At 43.6% G+C, this 22,257-nt stretch overlaps 1 protein-coding gene across 10 annotated transcripts in view; it reads left to right on the forward strand.

The window, feature by feature from the left end:
• Positions 1-22,257, forward strand: part of DOCK7 (dedicator of cytokinesis 7) — a 1,022,674-nt gene that overhangs the window by 605,275 nt on the left and 395,142 nt on the right. For 6 of the 10 annotated variants that reach the window (XM_069232530.1, XM_069232531.1, XM_069232532.1 and 3 more), the window contains 2 exons: positions 1,183-1,352; positions 5,870-5,965. In XM_069232530.1, coding sequence (XP_069088631.1) covers positions 1,183-1,352; positions 5,870-5,965 — 266 coding nt within the window. The remainder of the gene's footprint in view (positions 1-1,182; positions 1,353-5,869; positions 5,966-22,257) is intronic. The other 4 variants (XM_069232536.1, XM_069232537.1, XM_069232538.1 and 1 more) reach the window with 1 other exon arrangement.

A 22,257-nucleotide genomic window follows, 5' to 3' on the forward strand; every position in this document is an offset into this window, starting at 1 on the left:
TATTGAATTTATTTAGTTCATTCATTGCCCACTGGAGACTGACTGCAGTAAGATCAAACACAAAGTGACATTGGGGTGTTGTTATACTGGAATTGCCTTTAGGTGGAAAAGTAAGAGCGACTATTAAATAAATAGTAAATGGACATCCTTGCTTCAATTCATGATTGGTCGTAGCTCTTCTTGGAAATAGTAGAACCTGCCCGCAATTTAACCTGGACCCGGGTATTATCATAGAATGATATAATTGCTCTCAAAAGATAGAATGGAGATCCCCAGTTGTTTAGTTTTAAGTTTTCTCTGTAATAGGTTCCTTCTAACAACATAAGATGCTACCGGGAAGTCTTACATAGTTGGCAAAAAAGTGCACATGCTCGACGTGTGCAGCAGTGAACCGGCAATATTGTGACAACACTGTCAAGTGGACGAAACTATGTCTGATAGTACGAATCTACATATGTACATCTCTCCACCTCTGTAAGCCATCAAGAAGCAAGCAAGCGTAGAATGAAGCTTCTAACCAAGTAAGGCAATCTTCAGTAGCTGTCCGGAACCACATCCCCCCCTTTTTTTTTTAACAATGGGCACAAAACCAAGCCTTTTCACGAGTATGGATCGATGCCAGCTTGTAAATATGATTTAAATTATGGCGTCAGACCAAAATTCTGCATCAGAGTTAATTAAAGCAGTCGATAGGCCACTTGGCCCAAGGGGCACAATTGGTTCTGCTAGTAAGAGTGTCTACATACATGGAACACATGGGATATTCAGCCCTCCCCACCCTGACAGAGTTGCATAGAGTTTGTAAATTATCTGCAGTCTGTTATCTGCTGAGCCCTATACCGTTTTTTAGGATAAATGTTGTATCATGTTTGCATAGATTGTAGTTTGAATTATGCTAATGAAAGGTATTACTAAAACAGATGAAAGTCACTAAACTTTAAACATTGTGGTCTTTCATGCACCCCAAATATATTTTTCTTTACTTTAAATATATTTTCAGTGTTCCTAACTCTTATACCCATATTTTCCAAGGAAATGTAGCGAATGTACTAACATCATGAAAACTATGTTTATTATTTGCAGCATGTCATACTTGGAAAGGGGGCTTTTTAGCAACTTCTTACTTGTTGAACTAATATTGTCTTCCATTTTGTAAAGTGAATAATGTGTATTTGATTCTAGGTCCTGGTGGCCTGGGAGGATCAATGCATTATGCCACCATGGCTCGGTCGGCAGCCAGGCCGGCAAGTCTAAATTTAAATCGCTCGCGGAGCCTCAGCAATAGCAATCCAGATATATCTGGCACACCAACGTCGCCAGATGATGAAGTGCGGTCTATTATTGGCAGCAAGGTAATAACAACAGTTATTTGTTTATTTAGGAGTGTTTTGCAGGGCTGCTTGTTGACTCATTACTTTACCCTCCCAATGGAATTTTCACAGGTTACCCTGAGTGAATCTGTACCACGGTGGTGATTGTCTGGTGTTAGTAGCCAGGGTGCAGTCCTTTTAGTTGTCAGTAGAACATGCAATTCCTCCTCCTTCTGCGGCAGCAAAATCGCATGGCTGTCCTTTCGTTCTTTAGACCTGTCCACAATTGCAATAAAGAAGCAAGGTGCAGAATACTGATAGGTTGAAGAACAAGCTGCTGAACTTGCTAATGAGTAGTCTGGTGTCTTACCAGCGGTCACTCCCCTCACCTGATGCTTACGCAGTCACGCCATTCAATCATAAGCTTTAAATGTTGTAGAATGCATCCTGTAACTGTTTTACTAAAGGGTCAACCTTGACTTTTGTCATGGTCTGATAGGCTGTGTAATGCAGAATGTACACATTGCACTGCATTTTGAAAAACTGTATGGTTTTCTGTGGCCCTGTCTTATAAACATTTTTTAAATGTAAGGAATCTTTATCATCTCTTCTTTTCCTACATTTTACCGTTTAAACAAAGTTATACATATCGTGTATCACTTATATATTAGCATCCAATGTGGTCCTCGTGCAGGTTGTCAATTAATTTTTCAAAATAAACCGAGCAACAAGATAATGACGTTTCAAATATGCCCATATTTCCGTTTTTCACTCTCTACCCTGAGATATGCTTTGTAAATCTATTATACCGAACTTGAAATATATATTAAAAATGCAAATAAGAATCAAAATTATGTTTTGCTTAAATTACATGCAACAACTTTTCTTTCATTTACCTGTTATAAATCTTTTTCAGCCTTTTGTTATGTGAATCCTTTACAAAGGATTCTCACAATTTGTATCTGTGAGGTGACTTTAAGTGGCTAGTGCCTGTCAAGTGCTGCTGCCAGGAACATAAACTGTAAAACTGTAAACTTCGTATTTGTATAGCGCACTACTCACCCGTTAGGGTCTCAAGGCGCTGTATACATACCGCTGTAGAACCCCTCCTGGCTTTTCCCTGTGAGGTGCCCACTCCTGGGCAACCTCCAAGGTGAAGCCAGGCATCCCAGCGCTGTTGGGGCCGTTGTGTAGATTAAGCAAGCTATTGCCCAGAGTTACAGAGTGGGACCCATGAATTAGATTAGGCACCGATGCGAGAATTATCAGGTCTGAGGAAATTGAGCCCAAGACCCACCGAGGCAGGAATTTAACCCTGGTCCCGGGCCAGATTTCTGCATCAGGGTCTGTTGCTCTAACCATTGAGCCACACTTCTCCACCATCAACATCAGCTTATTGAGCCAGACCTGTGCTCCATGTTACATGGCTTGCTCTAGCAGCTGCCTTCCTCAAGCCTCTGTCCCTTTCCATTCGTCCTCAAGGCAGGAGACCCTCCACTATAGCTGCTAGTTCCTCTTGTGCACATTTTACTGTTCCCCACAGCAATGTTGAAGTTATCATTTAAAGGGCATCTATTTTTCCACGCAGAGCCTTTTACCTGTCATAGCTAATTGCTTTTCTGTGAGATTACTGCACGCACTGCTTCTTTTTTTTCTTGCCAAAACTGTCTCTGTTTGATAAGTTTGGGTGAGTGATGCTGTATGCGTGTTTTGCCTTATGGGGTGTTTTTCAGTCAGCTACACAAAGAATGCCCATAGTGAGGGCCTTGTGTATACACCAGTGTGGCAATTAATTGGCCCCCAGACAAGCTTCTCTTCTGAGACAATCTTTGATGTCCTCTGTCAGTGAGGCTAACCCTTCTAAGTTAAGTCATCATCAAGGCTAAGTCCAAGGCAAGGAGCTAACAAGCAGAGATGGAGCAGATTGAAGGGGGCAGGACAGCCAGTGCCATTTTTGAAGCAGTATCATGGGGGGCAGCCGTTAACCTGTGCCACAGACCCTGGGAAACTTCTCCTTTCCTCACTTTTGGAAGGGAGTCTACCAGCCCTTCAAACTTTTCAAGATTTCCTGCCTGTGGTAGCCCTGTGCAAAGATATGACTTGCGTTCCCTTGGGTTGTCACCCTGGGCCTAGTGTATTAACCATGATAACTCTGTCAGAAGGCAGGCAAGTTCCAGCAACCCTCAGTGCCACCATGTTGCTGCCGGATGATGCCCTGTCTTAGCTGACATCCCTCTAGCACCCACATGCAGTGCCTTAAAGTTGTTTGGATCAAGGTCAGGCAGAATTACCTGATTGTTACTGGTCGCCGTTCCTAGTGTCAAATGATTGGGCGTGATTTACAACAATTGAGAACAGTCTGAAAGTAGTTTACTTTCCTCCGGCATCTTGACAGTGACCCAGGATCTAAGGTCTAGCGTATGTGCTGTGCCCAAGAAAACATCTTTACACATTTACCTTCTGAGATTCTTCATCACAGAAAAAATGCAAATTTTTGGTTGTACTTTCGATGAAATATGTTGTCCCGTAGCCTTGCTTGTTAATTTCCTTAATCCATTTTGTTCTTTAGTTGGCAAACTGTTCCTTTGAGTTGAAAATTATAGGGAGCCACAGAAAAAGGGCCAAGTAAAGATGCTGTTCTGTTGACTCCAAGAGTCATAGGCTCTGTCCTATTACCACTCCCCACAATGTTTCCTGACATTATTGGCAGCCCAGCCGTCCAGTCAGCTCTTTGATGTAACTGAGCTTGATGCAGAGGTTGCATATCCATGCCAGTACAATGCTAAGCTTACGCATGTGCGCCTGGATATGCACTGATAACACGTTTCGGAAAAGTTTCAGAAGCAGCTTCTTGTCTCTGTAATGAAGGGGTTCAGCCTCCAGGGAGACTGACAGTGAAGGAAGCGGTGTATTATTATTTGTCTGTATTCTGCTACATACCCAGACATGAGACCACTAAGCATTGGCTCGAACTGTGAATGGTCTGATATTATTCATGCTACAGGTGGCCAGAGACTGATAAACTGCTGAGGGCTGTCTCGGGAAGACAGGGTGTTGCGAATGCACCTCAAATTGCAGGTGCAAAGAACCACCAGCTAAATCTCATAATGTGCATTCTTAACACTGGAGAGGTGGCACAAAGAGAGCTAGAGAGCTCTGGACTTAATACGTGTGCTCCCATCCCAGGCCCTGCACCCCCTTGGACAGGTTTGTCAGACTCCTATCTAAAGATAAACCTTACTGCACTGCTTCTAACATACCGCTTGTAAGCTCGGCTATGACGCACAACCTCCCAAGACAAGGTTTCAGCAACTTCTCTTTAAGTAAATCTAGCCAGGTCCAGTAAGTATGTTTAGGGTGTAGGCGCTGCTAAATATTTCTAGCCTGTGAAGGTTTTATAATTAGGGAGGTGATGGGATTTGGAGGTGTCTGAGCTGCTGGTTCAGTACCATTCCAAGGGTTGAGGTATTCAGGCTGTAGGTGGCTTTTGCAGGCGACTCATGGCATGCATAGGCATGGTGCTACCAGATGTAAGATGTAATCACCATCTACAAGTATTAGATATATGACACTTCTTTACTGCATGGCAGGGAAAATAATTGCCACTTTTTGCATTATAAATATAGCACCTATATATATTGAAGTGACTTTCACACCGACTTCCTCTATTAGAGTATTTGGTTGTGTGACATAAAACTTTACAATGAGCTATAGTTAGCACAGTATCAATTAGTCCATGTGTTTATTTGATTGTTGACAGGTTTGTTGTGCAGGGGGTCAGTCTTAATGCTCTGTTAATGTTTCTTATACCAAACATGTACCGTGTTTGTACACCGTGCCTCCTTTTACAAAAGTTTATCTCTTAAATGTGATTTTCTGTTTTTGACTTGTGATTATGTCAGAAATTGGCATTTAGAGTGAGAGAAAATGTAAATATTTATCAGTGCCGATCTTCAACATATGAATCGATTTCTTAAATTCTAGGGAAGGCCGATTGTGCTAGACAACATCCAGTGATGTGCTTCCATTAAATTAATGCATGTTGTCTTTCTCAGTTTACCACTGTGTCAGATTTTTTGTATAATACCTCGTTTTTAATTGCTAATTGTTTACGCGGCTTGATTGTGTAACACTGCTTGTAGCAAATAACATTTCTAAGAGATTTTGCTCCATTATTAATTTGTGATCTTTATAAAATGTTATGCAATGGGAGAGATTATTCGATTATGCCAAGGGGTGCTCATTAGTACGTTTTTGAATTCTTTACCTATGTGATAGATGTCTGACCACATATTGTACAGTTGTAGCCCATTATATTTCCTATGGTGTAATGAAAATACAGGAGTGTTTGACAGATCTAAAGATTAGTTAGCATAAGCTCACCAGATTGTCAAAAGAACTAGATGATGTGCATGCACATACCATTCAAGTGCCTTAGAGAAGAATCCATTGCATATATCCTTATAATAATCACAATGTCTTAGCACTACTGTATTATTGCATAGCATGCATCGCCTAACACTGACTTCCTTCTCACTTGCTTTCTGTTACCTGGCCAGGGGTTAGACCGCTCCAATTCCTGGGTCAACACTGGCGGCCCAAAGGGTGCACAATGGGGATCCTCCGACCCCAGCTCAAGTGCTGATGCAGTGCAGGTGGTGTTTATGTTTTGACTGTATTCATCTTTTAAAAACACATTTTGGTTTTGACTGAGAATGTGCGCTTATCACTAGAACACAGTGGTTCTGCTATGTTTTCATTCATTCATGTTGTGTAATGATTAGCACATTGCATGATTCTATTGTCATCACAGTGCATGCGGTGCAAGGGTCATATGGCTTTGTTTTTACAGCTAACTTTTAGTTTTTGCTTTTACACTGGTTTCTTTTGACTTCTTAACAATGCGAAGATTGTATAAGATGCACATAGTGTCTCAGCACTTTGTTTTCTATTTTAGTCCTTAGTAACATACTCTAAGATTCATTTGTGTTTGAAGTCCTTAAAGTTGCCACCTGTTCAACAAGGCCATCTTCACAATCCTTCTGTGGAAGCTAGATGTTTCGGCAGACACATTTTATACATTCTTGCAGCCTGTGTTTCTTAAACAATATCATTATAAAAGTTACGTGTAATGATGTTCTACTAAACAGCACCAAGAGTAGCAGACACCAAACAGTGTGAACCAAAGTTCTTTCAGAATCTCTGCATTATACCCTGGTGGTATAAGATCAGTGCCACTGGCTCAGATTAAGTACGGCGTACTCACCAATAATTTTCAGGTAGTTTGCCACCCTGCAAATAGCCACTTATTACCTTTTGGCGGTGGTGGGGTATAAGTGGGATACCTGGAAACATTGAGCCCAAAATCAGTCTACCTTTCATGGGAGGCAATGCGGCCTAGTGACTACAGCTGCCGACCATGCAACATGGGGTACCAGGTTCGAATCCTAGGCTTGGGGCAGCATTCTGTGAAGCCTGACGAATCTTGCTCTTCCAAAAAAAAGGTGTAACATAGCCCCTGCCTGTTGTTAAGCCCCTTGTATGTCCTTGGGAAAGGTTCAATATATGCAAAACTGTCAGAAATGTGGATTCTGCTTGTCACTCAAACTCTAATATCTTCCGCCAACATTTTAGCACCTTTCAGGTGAGAAGGTGAGAGCCATTTAGTGGCTGAATTGTAGAGTTTGAAACTGGAAAATCTAGGTTCGATCCTGGCATCCATGCTTAAACAGGCTTTGTGATCCACAGCAAATACTTTAGTTAATCGGGCCTACTTTTTTGTTCATTATCCCTTATGATAGCACTTTCAAATCCGTGACTTCAGAATGTGCACTGTACAAAAATCTCTTGTGTTTGATTTAATAGCTTATAATGTTGCTCTATCTATAATATGAATTTAGGCCACGTATAGGGTACATATGACAACTAACTTGCCTCTTAGGTCAGTGTCAGGAAGCAGGTGAGAAGAATGCTTCTCATTTTATCTTTAAAGCCTCTCAAGTTTAATATATACTTCTTAATGCAGAAATACGTTCTGATGTATTAAAGTGAAACACTTCTTCGTTATAAAGAATATACTTTTTTAAAAATCTTATCCTATTCAAACGTGATGTTTGTTGCCATCTTTCTCAAGGCTCAGCTCATGTGCAGGCTCTTAGAGCTAGAGCCGACCCTTGGATCTGCCTTGGCTGACTCTACCTGTTAATTTGGTGGCGCACTTACCTCTAGATATGAGTAAATGCATTTTCAAGGTTGAAACGGGATAGGAACGTCCCAAAATTAATGAGGATGTAGAGGATCAGGAAATTAATGCATATTTACATTGCATATCTGCATGCATACTTATACTCCTTGCAATATTAGTGCATGCTGATACTCATTTGTGTCTAATGGATACTTCTAACTGAAGATTCCTCACCTCTTTAATCTTCATAAGGCGCCACACAGGATCCATAAAAGTTGAAATAGCATTGTTTTGCTGGCAGGTCGAGCCATGTAATAAACCCCACTTCTGTGCCCCTTATTCCCCAAAATGTGACTACACAGATCCACATTTTAACCCACACAGCACCCTGGCACAAGTTCTGTTTTGTTCTGCATTGTTCCAGACGGATCTGGAGTTACTCTCCGCTCCAAATTATTTTACATGCATAGTGTTTTGTAGTGATTAAGAGAATGTGACTGAAGATCACTTTGACATAGATTCTGGTCCTGCTGTTCCAGGGAGTCTTATTTGGGCTCATGGCATCTGTCCATGAAGTCCAGACTCTTCATGTGCATTAATGGCATCCCTGAATGTGACTGCTTGCCTTTAGTGTCTGATTAAAACAGGGTGGGGCTTTTGTCCGCACCTGGAGATCTCCAAGTATGCTGACCCTGCTCGCGAGACAGAGGTGGTGATGTGGTCTTTTTTGCAAGGAAACCTTCCTACTCCATTGCCTTGCGGGGGAGCAGGAGATTCATCTTTGTCTGAAAGACGATCCCACTATGGGTACAGGTCTCAGAGTCCTTAAATTCTGTTCCTGACTTTGATCTCTCCATCGTCTTTGGATCAGGTTCCTAATTTGGTGGTCATGAGTCAGCCGCCAGGGCCTGGCGTTATTCCGGAATGTGTTCAACTCTGCTGACTCGACTCCTGGCTTTTCTGGCACCTGGTGTTGCCCTTGCTGAGGTGATGGCTTTCACACAGGCTCTGTTGACTGTAGTTGCCCTCCTCTAGTGCACCTGATTCTTTGACTATGCACTTGCTTCTAGCTTCTTCCCTTACACGTCTACTCTGCCCATCAATCTGACACACTTTCTGCATCAGTGGCTGTGCTTTTCCCATCAAAGGCATCACCGCTTGCTTCACTGCTAGTGAGTTCAACATCATCTGTGATGCCGTCTCTGACTCCTTGTTTAGGAAATATGGGGTGTTCTTCTAATAACGCTCCCACAACACTTGCTCAAGTCACAGTTGAGTGTGTTAGTCTCCCCAGCAATACTGTGGATGAGGATTCTCTCTCATCCTACTTGATGGGGTTCCCAGTTTAGGTCCCAGAAGGAACATGATCTGTGCTTTTCTGATGTTGTTATTCCTCATTGCCTCCTGACTGTCCCTTCTGAGGACATCAGAATATATATATATGTTCGATGGCATGTGTAGCTGCAGATACACATGCTGTGCATTATCCTGCCATCTAGTGTTGGGCTCGGAGTGTTACAAGTTGTTTTTCTTCGAAGCAGTCTTTTCGAGTCACGAGACCGAGGGACTCCTCCCCTTTTGGCTCCATTGCGCATGGGCATCGACTCCATCTTAGATTGTTTTCTTTCCGCCATCGGGTTCGGACGTGTTCCTCTTCGCTCCGTGTTTCGGTTCGGAAAGTTAGTTAAATCTCGGAAAATTCGACGGTATTGTTTGCGTTCGGTATCGGGTTAGTAATAGCAGATCGACACCGAAGAAAAGAAGAGCTCTGGTAGCCCTTCGGGGCTTCCCTTCCCCGGCGGGGCCTGGTCGGCCCGACCGCTTGCGTCTTCAAGGCTCATGGAACGGACCCCATTCCGCTTCTGCCCCGAATACCACAATAAGTATCCTTATACAGACCAGCATTTGGTCTGTAATTTGTGTTTGTCCCCCGAACACAAGGAGGATACCTGCGAGGCCTGTCGGGCATTTCGGTCGAAGAAGACGCTACGGGACCGGAGAGCTCGAAGGCTTCAAATGGCGTTGACGCCGGCAGGACACCACGACATCGAAGAAGAGGAGACTTTCTCCATTCCTGATTCGGAATCGGACGAGGCCGAAAGTGAGCAGCCGGCGAGGCAACAAACCGTGAGTAAACCTGCCCCGGCCAAAACTCACACAAAGATAATGAAAGCCCAGGGGACGCCACCGCCGGCAGGCCATGGCTTAACCCGTAAGCACGGTGACCAACCATCGGCACCGAAAAAGGGCACACACGTGTTGAAGACATCCGACTCCGGTCGAGATACCGGCACAGAGTCTACTCGGCACCAAGATACTGGCTCCGACCAAACTCGGCACCGAGACATCGGCACCCCGAAACCGAAAAAGGTGGCTTCGGAGCCGAAAAAGACTGCGGGAAAAAGTTTCGGTGCCGAAACACCCAGCCTCGGAGCCGAAACAGAGCAACTACAAGGCCATAAATTTGGACAAGAATTAGAGATGGGAGAGCCAGACTATACACAAAGAAGGCCCCATATCCAAAAGCAAAAGTGGCTAAAGAAAAAACTCCACCACGTTTTTCACCACAGCCATCGCCACAGCACTCGACGCAACTGTCACCAATTGCAACACCCCCAATGATGCAATCACCAACGCACACAGGGATGAGCCAGGATGACCCAGATGCATGGGATCTATACGATGCACCAGTATCTGACCATAGTCCTGATTGCTACCCGGCAAGACCATCACCACCAGAAGACAGTACTGCTTACATGCAGGTGGTGTCCAGAGCAGCTACTTTTCACAATGTAGCACTGCATGCTGAACCTATTGAGGATGACTTTTTATTCAATACCCTGTCATCAACACATAACCAATACCAGAGTCTGCCGATGTTACCAGGCATGTTAAAACACGCAAAACAAGTGTTTCAAAACCCCGTCAAAGGCAGAGCCATTACACCTAGGGTGGAGAAGAAGTACAAACCTCCCCCTACGGACCCTGTGTACATCATGCAACAACTAACACCTGACTCGGTGGTAGTTGGCGCAGCCCGGAAAAGGGCAAACTCACAGACTTCTGGGGATGCACCACCACCCGACAAAGAAAGTCGAAAGTTTGATGCAGCAGTGAAAAGGTTTGCAGCACAGGCAGCCAATCAATGGCGCATTGCCAATTCACAGGCTTTATTGGCAAGATATGACAGGGCTCATTGGGACGAAATGCAGCATTTCATTGAACATGTTCCCAAAGAGTTTCAAAAGCGTGCACAACAAGTGGTGGAGGAGGGCCAAAGTATCTCCAACAACCAGATACGATCAGCTATGGACGCAGCGGACACAGCCTCCAGAACAGTAAACACAGTGGTCACTATTCAGAGACACACATGGCTACGCACCTCCGGATTTAAGCCAGAGATCCAGCAGGCTGTGCTTAATATGCCTTTTAATGGACAACAGTTGTTTGGGCCGGAGGTGGATACAGCTATAGAGAAGCTAAAGAAAGACACGGACACGGCCAAAGCCATGGGTGCACTCTACTCCCCACAGAGCAGAGGCACCTTTAGGAAGCCACACTTTAGAGGGGGGTTTCGAGCCCAAAGCACAGAACCTTCAACCTCACAGGCCAGACCCACATACCAGGGCCAGTACCAAAGAGGAGGCTTTCGGGGACAATTTAGAGGTGGACAGTTCTCTAAAACAAGAGGGAAATTCCAAAGCCCAAAAACCCCGCAAACTAAACAGTGACTTCAATGTCACAAATCCCCAACACATAACACCAGTGGGGGGGAGACTCACAGATTATTACAAAAATTGGGAAGTAATAACGACGGCCTCGTGGGTCCTAGCCATTATCCAACATGGTTATTGCATAGAATTCCTACAATTACCACCAAATGTGCCTCCAAAAGCACACAACATGTCCAAACAGCACTTGGATCTATTACAACTAGAAGTCCAAGCGTTGTTACAAAAAGAGGCAATAGAACTAGTACCCAACCATCAGAAAGGAACAGGTGTTTATTCCCTGTATTTTCTAATACCAAAAAAGGACAAAACACTGAGACCCATCTTAGATCTCAGAACACTAAATCTTTACATCAAATCAGATCACTTTCACATGGTAACACTTCAAGACGTGATTCCCTTGCTCAAACAACAAGACTACATGTCAACATTAGACCTCAAGGATGCTTACTTCCATATACCCATACATCCTTCACACAGGAAATACTTAAGGTTTGTAATCCAAGGAGTACATTACCAATTCAAAGTGTTACCATTCGGGATAACAACAGCACCAAGGGTATTTACAAATGCCTTGCAGTAGTAGCCGCACATATCAGAAGACAGCATCTAGACGTATTCCCGTATCTAGACGATTGGTTAATAAAAACCAGCACTCAGAAACTGTCTTCAACACACAAAATACGTCATAGAAACCCTTCACAAGCTAGGGTTCTCAATAAACTACCTAAAGTCACACTTAGAACCGTGTCAAATACAAGAATACTTAGGAGCAACAATCAACACAGAAAAAGGGATTGCCACTCCAAGTCCACAAAGGGTACAAGCATTCCAAAAAGTAATACAAAGCATGCACCCAAACCAACAGTATCAAGTAAAGTTGGTGATGAAACTTCTAGGCATGATGTCTTCATGCATAGCCATTGTCCCAAACGCAAGATTACACATGCGGCCCTTACAGCAGTGCCTAGCGACACAATGGACACAAGCACAGGGTCAACTTCAAGATCTAGTGTTGCTAGACCGCCAAACACACACCTCACTTCAATTGTGGAATCCTATAAATTTAAACCAAGGGCGGCCTTTCCAGGACCCAGTGCCTCAATACGTCATCACAACAGATGCTTCCATGGTAGGGGGGGGGAGCACACCTCAACCAACACAGCATCCAGGGACAATGGGACACTCAACAAAAACAACTTCATATAAATCAGCTAGAACTACTAGCAGTGTTTCTAGCATTGAAAGCATTTCAACCGATAATAGCCCACAAACACATTCTTGTCAAAACAGACAACATGACAATAATGTATTACCTAAACAAACAGGGAGGGACACACTCATCACAGCTGTGTCTCTTAGCACAAAAGATTTGGCATTGGGCGATTCACAATCACATTCGCCTAATAGCACAGTACATCCCAGGAATTCAAAACCAGTTGGCCGACAATCTCAGTCGAGATCACCAACAGACCCATAAATGGGAAATTCATCCCCAGATACTGCAAACTTACTTCCAAAACTGGGGAACACCGCAAATAGACCTATTCGCAACAAAAGCAAACTCAAAATGCCAAAACTTCGCATCCAGATACCCACACCCTCAATCCAAGGGCAATGCGTTATGGATGAGTTGGTCAGGGATATTTGCTTACGCTTTTCCCCCTCTCCCACTCCTTCCGTATCTAGTAAACAAATTGAGTCAAAACAAACTCAAACTAATACTAGTAGCACCAACTTGGGCTCGCCAACCAAGGTACACAACACTACTAGACCTGTCAGTAGTACCTCATGTCAAACTACCAAACAGACCAGACCTGTTAACTCAACACAAACAACAGATCAGACACCCGAATCCAGCATCGCTCAATCTAGCAATCTGGCTCCTGAAGTCTTAGAATTTGGACATCTAGACCTTACACAAGAATGTATGGAGGTCATTAAACAAGCTAGGAAACCTACCACAAGACATTGCTACGCAAATAAATGGAAAAGATGTGTTTATTACTATCATAATAATCAAATTCAACCACTAAATGCGTCAACAAAAAACATTGTAAGCTACTTATTACACTTACAAAAATCTAAGCTAGCTTTTTCATCCATCAAAATACATCTCACAGCAATTTCTGCCTACCTGCAAATTACACATTCAACATCACTCTTTAGAATCCCAGTCATAAAAGCATTTATGAAGGGTCTAAAAAGAATCATTCCCCCAAGGACACCACCAGTACCTTCATGGAATCTCAATATTGTATTAACACGACTCATGGGTCCACCATTTGAACCCATGCACTCTTGTGAAATGCAATACTTAACATGGAAAGTAGCCTTCCTAAAAGCTATAACATTTCTTAGAAGAGTAAGTGAAATACAAGCATTTACCATACAGGAACCCTTTATACAAATACACAAGCATAAGGTGGTTCTACGCACAAATCCCAAATTTTTACCAAAAGTTATATCACCGTTCCACTTAAATCAAACTGTAGAACTACCAGCATTTTTTCCACAACCAGACTCTGTAGCTGAAAGAGCATTACATACATTAGACATCAAAAGGGTACTAATGTATTACATTGATAGAACCAAACAATTTCGAGAAAACAAAACAATTGTTTGTAGCTTTTCAAAAACCTCATGCAGGAAATCCAATATCCAAACAAGGCATTGCCAGATGGATAGTTAAGTGTATTAAAACCTGCTATATTAAAGCAAAGAGAGAACTGCCTATTACACCAAAGGCACACTCCACTAGAAAGAAAGGCGCCACCATGGCCTTTCTAGGAAATATACCAATGACAGAAATCTGTAAGGCAGCCACATGGTCAACGCCTCATACATTCACCAAACATTACTGTGTGGATGTGTTAAAAATACAACAAGCCACAGTAGGACAGGCAGTATTACGAACATTATTTCAAACAACTTCAACTCCTACAGGCTAAACCACCGCTTTTGGGGAGATAACTGCTTACTAGTCTATGCACAGCATGTGTATCTGCAGCTACACATGCCATCGAACGGAAAATGTCACTTACCCAGTGTACATCTGTTCCTGGCATGAGACGCTGCAGATTCACATGCGCCCTCCCACCTCCCCGGGAGCCTGTAGCCATTATAAGTTGATAAAAATAAACTTGTACATTTGTAAATCTGTAAATATATATATCACTTTTTGACACATTATGTACATACATACTTACTCCATTGCATGGGCACTATTACTATATACACAACTCCTACCTCACCCTCTGCGGGGAAAACAATCTAAGATGGAGTCGACGCCCATGCGCAATGGAGCCGAAAGGGGAGGAGTCCCTCGATCTTGTGACTCGAAAAGACTTCTTCGAAGAAAAACAACTTGTTACACTCCGAGCACAACACTAGATGGCAGGATAATGCACAGCATGTGAATCTGCAGCGTCTCATGCCACGAACAGATGTACACTGGGTAAGTGACATTTTCCATATATACATATATATGTTCGGTGGCATGTGTAGCTGCAGATACACATGCTGTGCACATCCCGCCATCAAGTGTTGGGCTCGGAGTGTTACAAGTTGTTTTTCTTCGAAGAAGTCTTTTCGAGTCACGAGATCGAGGGACTCCTCCCATTTCGGCTCCATTGCGCATGGGCGTCGACTCCATCTTAGATTGTTTTTTTTCCGCCATCGGGCTCGGACGTGTTCCTTTTCGCTCCGTGTTTCGGGTCGGAAAGTTAGTTAGAATCTCGGAAAAATCGTCGGTATTGTTTGCGTTCGGTATCGGGTTAGTTATAACAGATCGACACCGACTTTTGAAGAGCTCCGGTGGCCCTTTGGGTTTTTTTCGATCCCCCCGTCGGGGCCTGGTCGGCCCGGCCACGTGTCGCTTCAAGGCTGATGGAACGGACCCCATTCCGCTTCTGCCCAAAATGCCATAACAAGTATCCATATACAGATCAGCATCTGGTCTGTAATTTGTGTCTGTCTCCAGAGCACAAGGAGGATACCTGTGAAGCCTGTTGAGCGTTTCGGTCGAGGAAGACATTAAGAGACCGAAGAGCAAGAAGACTGCAGATGGCGTCGGCGCCGACAGGACAAGGGTGTTTCGAGGAGGAAGAAGAAAGCTTCGGCATCCATGAATCGGACTCGGACGAGCTCGATCCCGAAGAAACGCGAAAACCGTGAGTAAGACATCGAAACATAAAACTCACGAGAAGACAACAAAAGCCCAGGGGACGCCACCGCCAACAGGCCATGGCTTAACCCAAAAGATAGGTGACCGATCATCGGCACCGAAAAAGGGCGTGCATGTGGCGAAGTCATCCGACTCCGGACGAGATACCGCCACACAGCAATCTCGGGCCCGAGACACCGGCCCCGAACAGATTCGGCACCGAGACAGTGGCACCGAAATGGTTCGGCACCGAGAAACCACGACGCCGAAAATAAAGAAGGTTGCCTCGGAGCCCAAAAAGGCGACCGAAAAGATTTTGATTCGAAACATCCAGCATCGGAACCGAAAACAGGTTCCTACACAGAGGAACAGGGATTGTCCTCCCAGATGCAAGGACATAAGTTCGGAGAGGAACTTCAATCTGTTGAGCCAGACTACACTCAAAGAAGGCTCCACATTCAAAAAGACACAGGGAAGATAAGCACTCTTCCCCCAATTAAGATGAAAAGAAGACTTGCCTTTCAAGAAAAGGACAAGCAGCCACAGGCAAAGGTGGCAAGACAAACAACTCCACCACCATCTCCACCACCATCAATGCACACATCACCGGTAGCCACTCCACCACTGATGCAATCTCTGACTCATACTGCAATGAGTCAAGATGATCCTGATGCATGGGACCTTTATGATGCTCCTGTATCAGATAACAGCCCAGACTGTTACCCTACAAGGCCGTCGCCACCTGAAGACAGTACATCCTACACGCAGGTGGTCTCAAGGGCAGCTGCGTTTCATAACGTCACCTTGCATTCAGAACCAATTGAGGATGACTTTTTATTTAATACACTCTCCTCCACTCATAGCCAATACCAAAGCTTACCTATGCTCCCAGGAATGCTAAAACATTCAAAACAAATATTTCAGGAGCCTGTTAAAGGCAGAGCCATAACTCCAAGGGTGGAAAAAAGTATAAGCCACCACCAACAGACCCTGTTTATATTACGCAGCAATTAACACCAGATTCTGTGGTTGTTGGGGCAGCTCGCAAGAGAGCAAACTCTCATACCTCGGGAGATGCACCACCTCCAGACAAGGAGAGTCGTAAATTCGATGCTGCGGGTAAAAGAGTTGCAGCACAAGCAGCAAACCAATGGCGTATTGCCAATTCACAAGCACTTTTGGCAAGATACGATAGAGCTCATTGGGACGAAATGCAGCATTTCATAGAGCACTTACCCAAAGAGTTCCAGAAAAGGGCACAACAAGTGGTAGAAGAAGGACAAAGTATCTCCAATACTCAGATACGGTCATCAGTGGACGCAGCAGATACAGCTGCAAGGACAGTAAATACTGCAATAACAATAAGGAGACACGCATGGTTGCGTACGTCAGGATTCAAGCCGGAAATACAACAAGCCGTGCTGAATATGCCCTTTAATGAACAGCAGTTGTTTGGGCCGGAAGTCGACACTGCTATTGAAAAACTCAAAAAAGATACTGATACCGCAAAAGCCATGGGCGCACTCTACTCCCCACAAAGCAGAGGCACATTTCGCAAAACACCATTTAGGGGAGGGTTTCGAGGTCAACCTACAGAGGCCACAACCTCACAAGCAAGGCCCACTTATCAAAGCCAATACCAGCGGGGAAGTTTTCCGGGGCAATATAGAGGGGCACAATTCCCAAAAAATAGAGGGAAGTTCCAAAGCCCCAAAACCCCTCAAAACAAACAGTGACTTCCAAGTCACACATCCCCAACACATAACACCTGTGGGGGGGAGACTAAGACTATTTTACAAACATTGGGAGGAGATAACAACAGACACTTGGGTACTGGCAATTATCCAGCATGGTTATTGCATAGAATTTCTCAAATTCCCTCCAAACGTGCCACCGAAAACACACAATATGTCAAAACAACATATAGATCTTCTAGGACTAGAAGTTCAGGCATTATTACTAAAAGAAGCAATAGAATTAGTACCAGAACACCAGAAAGGAACAGGAGTTTACTCTCTGTACTTTCTCATACCCAAAAAAGACAAGACTCTGAGACCTATATTAGATCTCCGAACATTAAATACCTACATCAAATCAGATCACTTTCACATGGTGACATTACAAGACGTAATCCCACTACTCAAACAACAAGACTACATGACAAAACTAGACCTAGAGGATGCATATTTCCATATACCGATACATCCTTCACACAGAAAGTACTTAAGGTTTGTATTCCAAGGAACACATTACCAATTCAAGGTGTTGCCATTCGGAATAACAACTGCGCCAAGAGTTTTTACAAAGTGCCTAGCAGTCGTAGCTGCACATATCAGAAGGCAGCAAATACATGTGTTCCCGTACCTAGACGATTGGTTAATCAAAACCAACACTCTAGAAAGGTGTTCACAACACACAAAGTATGTCATAGAAACCCTACACAAACTAGGTTTCTCAATCAACTACACAAATTCACACCTTCTGGCGTGTCAAACACAGCAATACTTAGGGGCGACAATCAACACAACAAAAGGGATTGCCAATCCAAGTCCACAAAGGGTTCAGGCATTTCACAATGTAATACAGGCCATGTATCCAAATCAAAAAATACAAGTCAAAAAGGTGATGAAACTCCTAGGCATGATGTCCTCATGCATAGCCATTGTCCCAAACGCAAGGTTGCACATGCGGCCCTTACAACAGTGCCTAGCATCACAGTGGTCACAAGCACAGGGTCAAATTCTAGATCTGGTGTTGGTAGACCGCCAAACATACACCTCGCTTCAATGGTGGAACAGTATAAATTTAAACCAAGGGCGGCCTTTCCAAGACCCAGTGCCACAATACGTAATAACAACAGATGCCTCCATGATAGGGTGGGGAGCACACCTCAATCAATACAGCATCCAAGGACAATGGGACACTCACCAAAAACAGTTTCACATAAATCACTTAGAACTATTGGCAGTATTTCTAGCGCTGAAAGCATTTCAACCCATAATAAGCTACAAACACATTCTTGTCAAAACAGACAACATGACAACGATGTATTACCTAAACAAATAGGGAGGCACACACTCAACACAGTTGTGTCTCCTGGCACAGAAAATATGGCATTGGGCGATTCACAACCACATTCGCCTAATAGCACAATTTATTCCAGGAATTCAGAACCAGCTAGCGGACAATCTTTCTCGGGATCACCAACAGATCCACGAATGGGAGATTCACCCCCAAATACTGAATACTTACTTCCAGAGTTGGGGAACGCCACAAATAGATCTATTTGCAACAAAGGAAAACGCAAAATGCCAAAACTTCGCATCCAAGTACCCACAAGATCAGTCTCAGGGCAATGCGTTATGGATGAGTTGGTCAGGGATATTTGCTTACGCTTTTCCCCCTCTCCCACTCCTTCCATATCTAGTAAACAAGCTGAGTCAAAACAAACTCAAACTCATACTAATAGCACCGACATGGGCAAGGCAACCTTGGTACACAACACTACTAGACCTCTCAGTAGTGCCTCATGTCAAACTACCAAACATACCAGATCTGTCAACGCAACACAAACAACAGATCAGACACCCAAATCCAGCATCGCTGAATCTAGCTATCTGGCTCCTGAAGTCCTAGAGTTCGGACATTTAGACCTTACACAGGAATGTATGGAGGTCATAAAACAAGCTAGGAAACCTACCACTAGACATTGCTATGCAAATAAGTGGAAAAGATTTGTCTATTACTGCCACAATAATCAAATTCAACCCTTACACGCATCTGCCAAAGACATCGTAGGATACTTACTACATTTGCAAAAATCAAAGCTAGCTTTTTCTTCCATTAAAATACATCTTACAGCAATTTCAGCTTACCTGCAAATTACGCACTCAACTTCTCTATTTAGAATACCAGTCATAAAAGCATTTATGGAAGGTCTAAAGAGAATTATACCACCAAGGACACCACCAGTTCCTTCATGGAACCTCAACATTGTCTTAACACGACTCATGGGTCCACCTTTTGAGCCCATGCACTCTTGTGAAATGCAATACTTAACATGGAAAGTTGCATTTTTAATTACCATCACATCTTTAAGAAGAGTAAGTGAGATTCAAGCATTTACCATACAAGAACGATTTATTCAGATACACAAGCATAAAGTAGTTCTACGAACAAATCCTAAATTTTTACCAAAAGTCATATCACCGTTCCACTTAAATCAAACAGTAGAATTACCAGTGTTCTTCCCACAGCCAGACTCTGTAGCTGAAAGAGCACTACATACATTGGACATCAAAAGAGCGTTAATGTACTACATTGACAGAACAAAACTAATTCGCAAAACAAAACAATTATTTATTGCTTTCCAAAAACCTCATACAGGAAATCCAATTTCTAAGCAAGGCATTGCCAGACGGATAGTTAAATGCATTCAAACCTGTTATCTTAAAGCTAAAAGAGAACTGCCTATTACACCAAAGGCACACTCATCTAGAAAGAAAGGTGCTACCATGGCCTTTCTAGGAAATATTCCAATGACAGAAATATGTAAGGCAGCTACATGGTCTACGCCTCATACATTTACCAAACACTACTGTGTAGACGTGCTAACAACACAGCAAGCCACAGTAGGCCAAGCAGTACTACGAACATTGTTTCAGACAACTTCAACTCCTACAGGCTGAACCACCGCTTTTGGGGAGATAACTGCTTACTAGTCTATGCACAGCATGTGTATCTGCAGCTACACATGCCACCGAACGGAAATGCCACTTACCCTGTGTACATCTGTTCGTGGCATTAGTCGCTGCAGATTCACATGCGCCCACCCGCCTCCCCTGGAGCCTGTAGCCGTTTAGAAGTTGATCTTGAACATCTGTATATTTGTAAATATATATATTACTTTAAACTACATTATGTACATACGTATTCACTCCATTGCATGGGCACTATTACTAGCATATACAACTCCTACCTCACCCTCTGTGGGAAAAAACAATCTAAGATGGAGTCGACTCCCATGCGCAATGGAGCCGAAATGGGAGGAGTCCCTCGATCTCGTGACTCGAAAAGACTTCTTTGAAGAAAAACAACTTGTAACACTCCGAGCCCAACACCAGATGGCGGGATGTGCACAGCATGTGAATCTGCAGCGACTAATGCCACGAACAGATGTACACTGGGTAAGTGACATTTTCCATATATATATATATATAGATACACACACACACACACACACACACTCACACACACTTACTTCATGGAAAAGTTAAGCAAGACAACTGAGGTCCTTGAATTGCCTTTATCTTTGACGGAGATCAGAACCATTCTTTGTATTGAAATTTCGAAGACTGCTCCTCTATGTCAGAAATCACATTGCCTTTGAATAAGATGTTGTTGGGCTTAGGTCAATTGGTAATAAACCAGCTTCCGCACAATTAGTCCACTGTAAGTTGGCTTGCCATCATCATCTAGCATATCAGACACTTAACATTTTTCTTCTCTCACCCAATCACATACTGCCCAGTGCCACAAGTTCAGACATTATGGTGCAGCTTGTCCTTAATGCTCTGGCTGACGGCAATGTTTTGTACACTGAATTCATGGAAAAGACAAGGTTTCCCTCTTGCAGTGTGGCTTTTTGCTTCTGTCATGCTATGTGCATGCTGACACATTGTTTTCACACACTATAGGAGATAACATGGTTGGTTGTTCCTCTATTGCTGGATCATATAAGCAGCCACTTCTCAGAAGTTGTTTGTAGTTGCTAGAGAACTTCTTAGTCCTGGTCTTGCCACTATGGACTTGGTTATATTGTTCACATTGAGTTCTGGAAAAAAATGAAACATTGATTGGAATTTAAAAATAAGCATCAACCTATGGGCTACAATAAGCATCAACCTATATGGACCTTGTATGATGTTTATGCATTTGAATGTCTTTACCAGACATTTTGTTGTCAGCAAGTCTCTTGCCAAGGGAAACAAATTCTCTCTAACCTTCCTTTTTTCAGCAAGAGCATGCACAATTGGAGCCACAGGGTTATTCTGCTTCTTGTGGTATGTCATTCTTTCTAGTGTGGGCTTGCGGAGTCCATAGAACACAACTCATCTGTGTTTCTCCTCAGAACCTCCTTTTGAGCTTATTGCTTTGGTATTGATTAAAGAGGTGAGGAATCTGCAGACAGAATTGTCCATCAGAAGAAGTTACTTACCTTCAAGTGATAATGTTTCTGGTTGATACTCTATCGACCTGCAGAGGCATGCATATATATATGTGTTCGATGGCATGTGTAGCTGCAGATACACATGCTGTGCATTATCCTGCCATCTAGTGTTGGGCTCGGAGTGTTACAAGTTGTTTTTCTTCGAAGAAGTCTTTTCGAGTCACGAGACCGAGGGACTCCTCCCTTTCGGCTCCATTGCGCATGGGCCATCTTAGATTGTTTTCTTTCCGCCATCGGGTCGGACGTGTTCCTCTTCGCTCCGTATTTCGAATTGGGAAAGTTAGCTAATTATCGAAAATTCAACGGTATTGTTCGCGCTTGATACCGGTTTAGTGTTAGGATATCGACACCAATAGAAGAATCGCTCCGGCGGCCCTTCGGGGCTTCCGCTCTTCAGCAGGGCCTGGTCGGCCTGACCGCGTCCATCGACGAAACTAATGGACCGGACCTCCTTTGCGCTTCTGCCCGAATTGCCACGCGAAGTATCCTTATACAGACCAACACTTGGTCTGTAACCTGTGTCTATCACCAGAACAAAGGGAGGATACCTGCGAGGCATGCCGGGCATTTCGATCGAAAAAGACCCTATGCGATCGAAGAGCCAGAAGACTGCAAATGGCGTAGACACTGACAGAACA

The sequence above is a fragment of the Pleurodeles waltl genome, chromosome 4_2 (assembly GCF_031143425.1).
Source record: "Pleurodeles waltl isolate 20211129_DDA chromosome 4_2, aPleWal1.hap1.20221129, whole genome shotgun sequence".
Classification (NCBI taxonomy): domain Eukaryota; kingdom Metazoa; phylum Chordata; class Amphibia; order Caudata; family Salamandridae; genus Pleurodeles; species Pleurodeles waltl.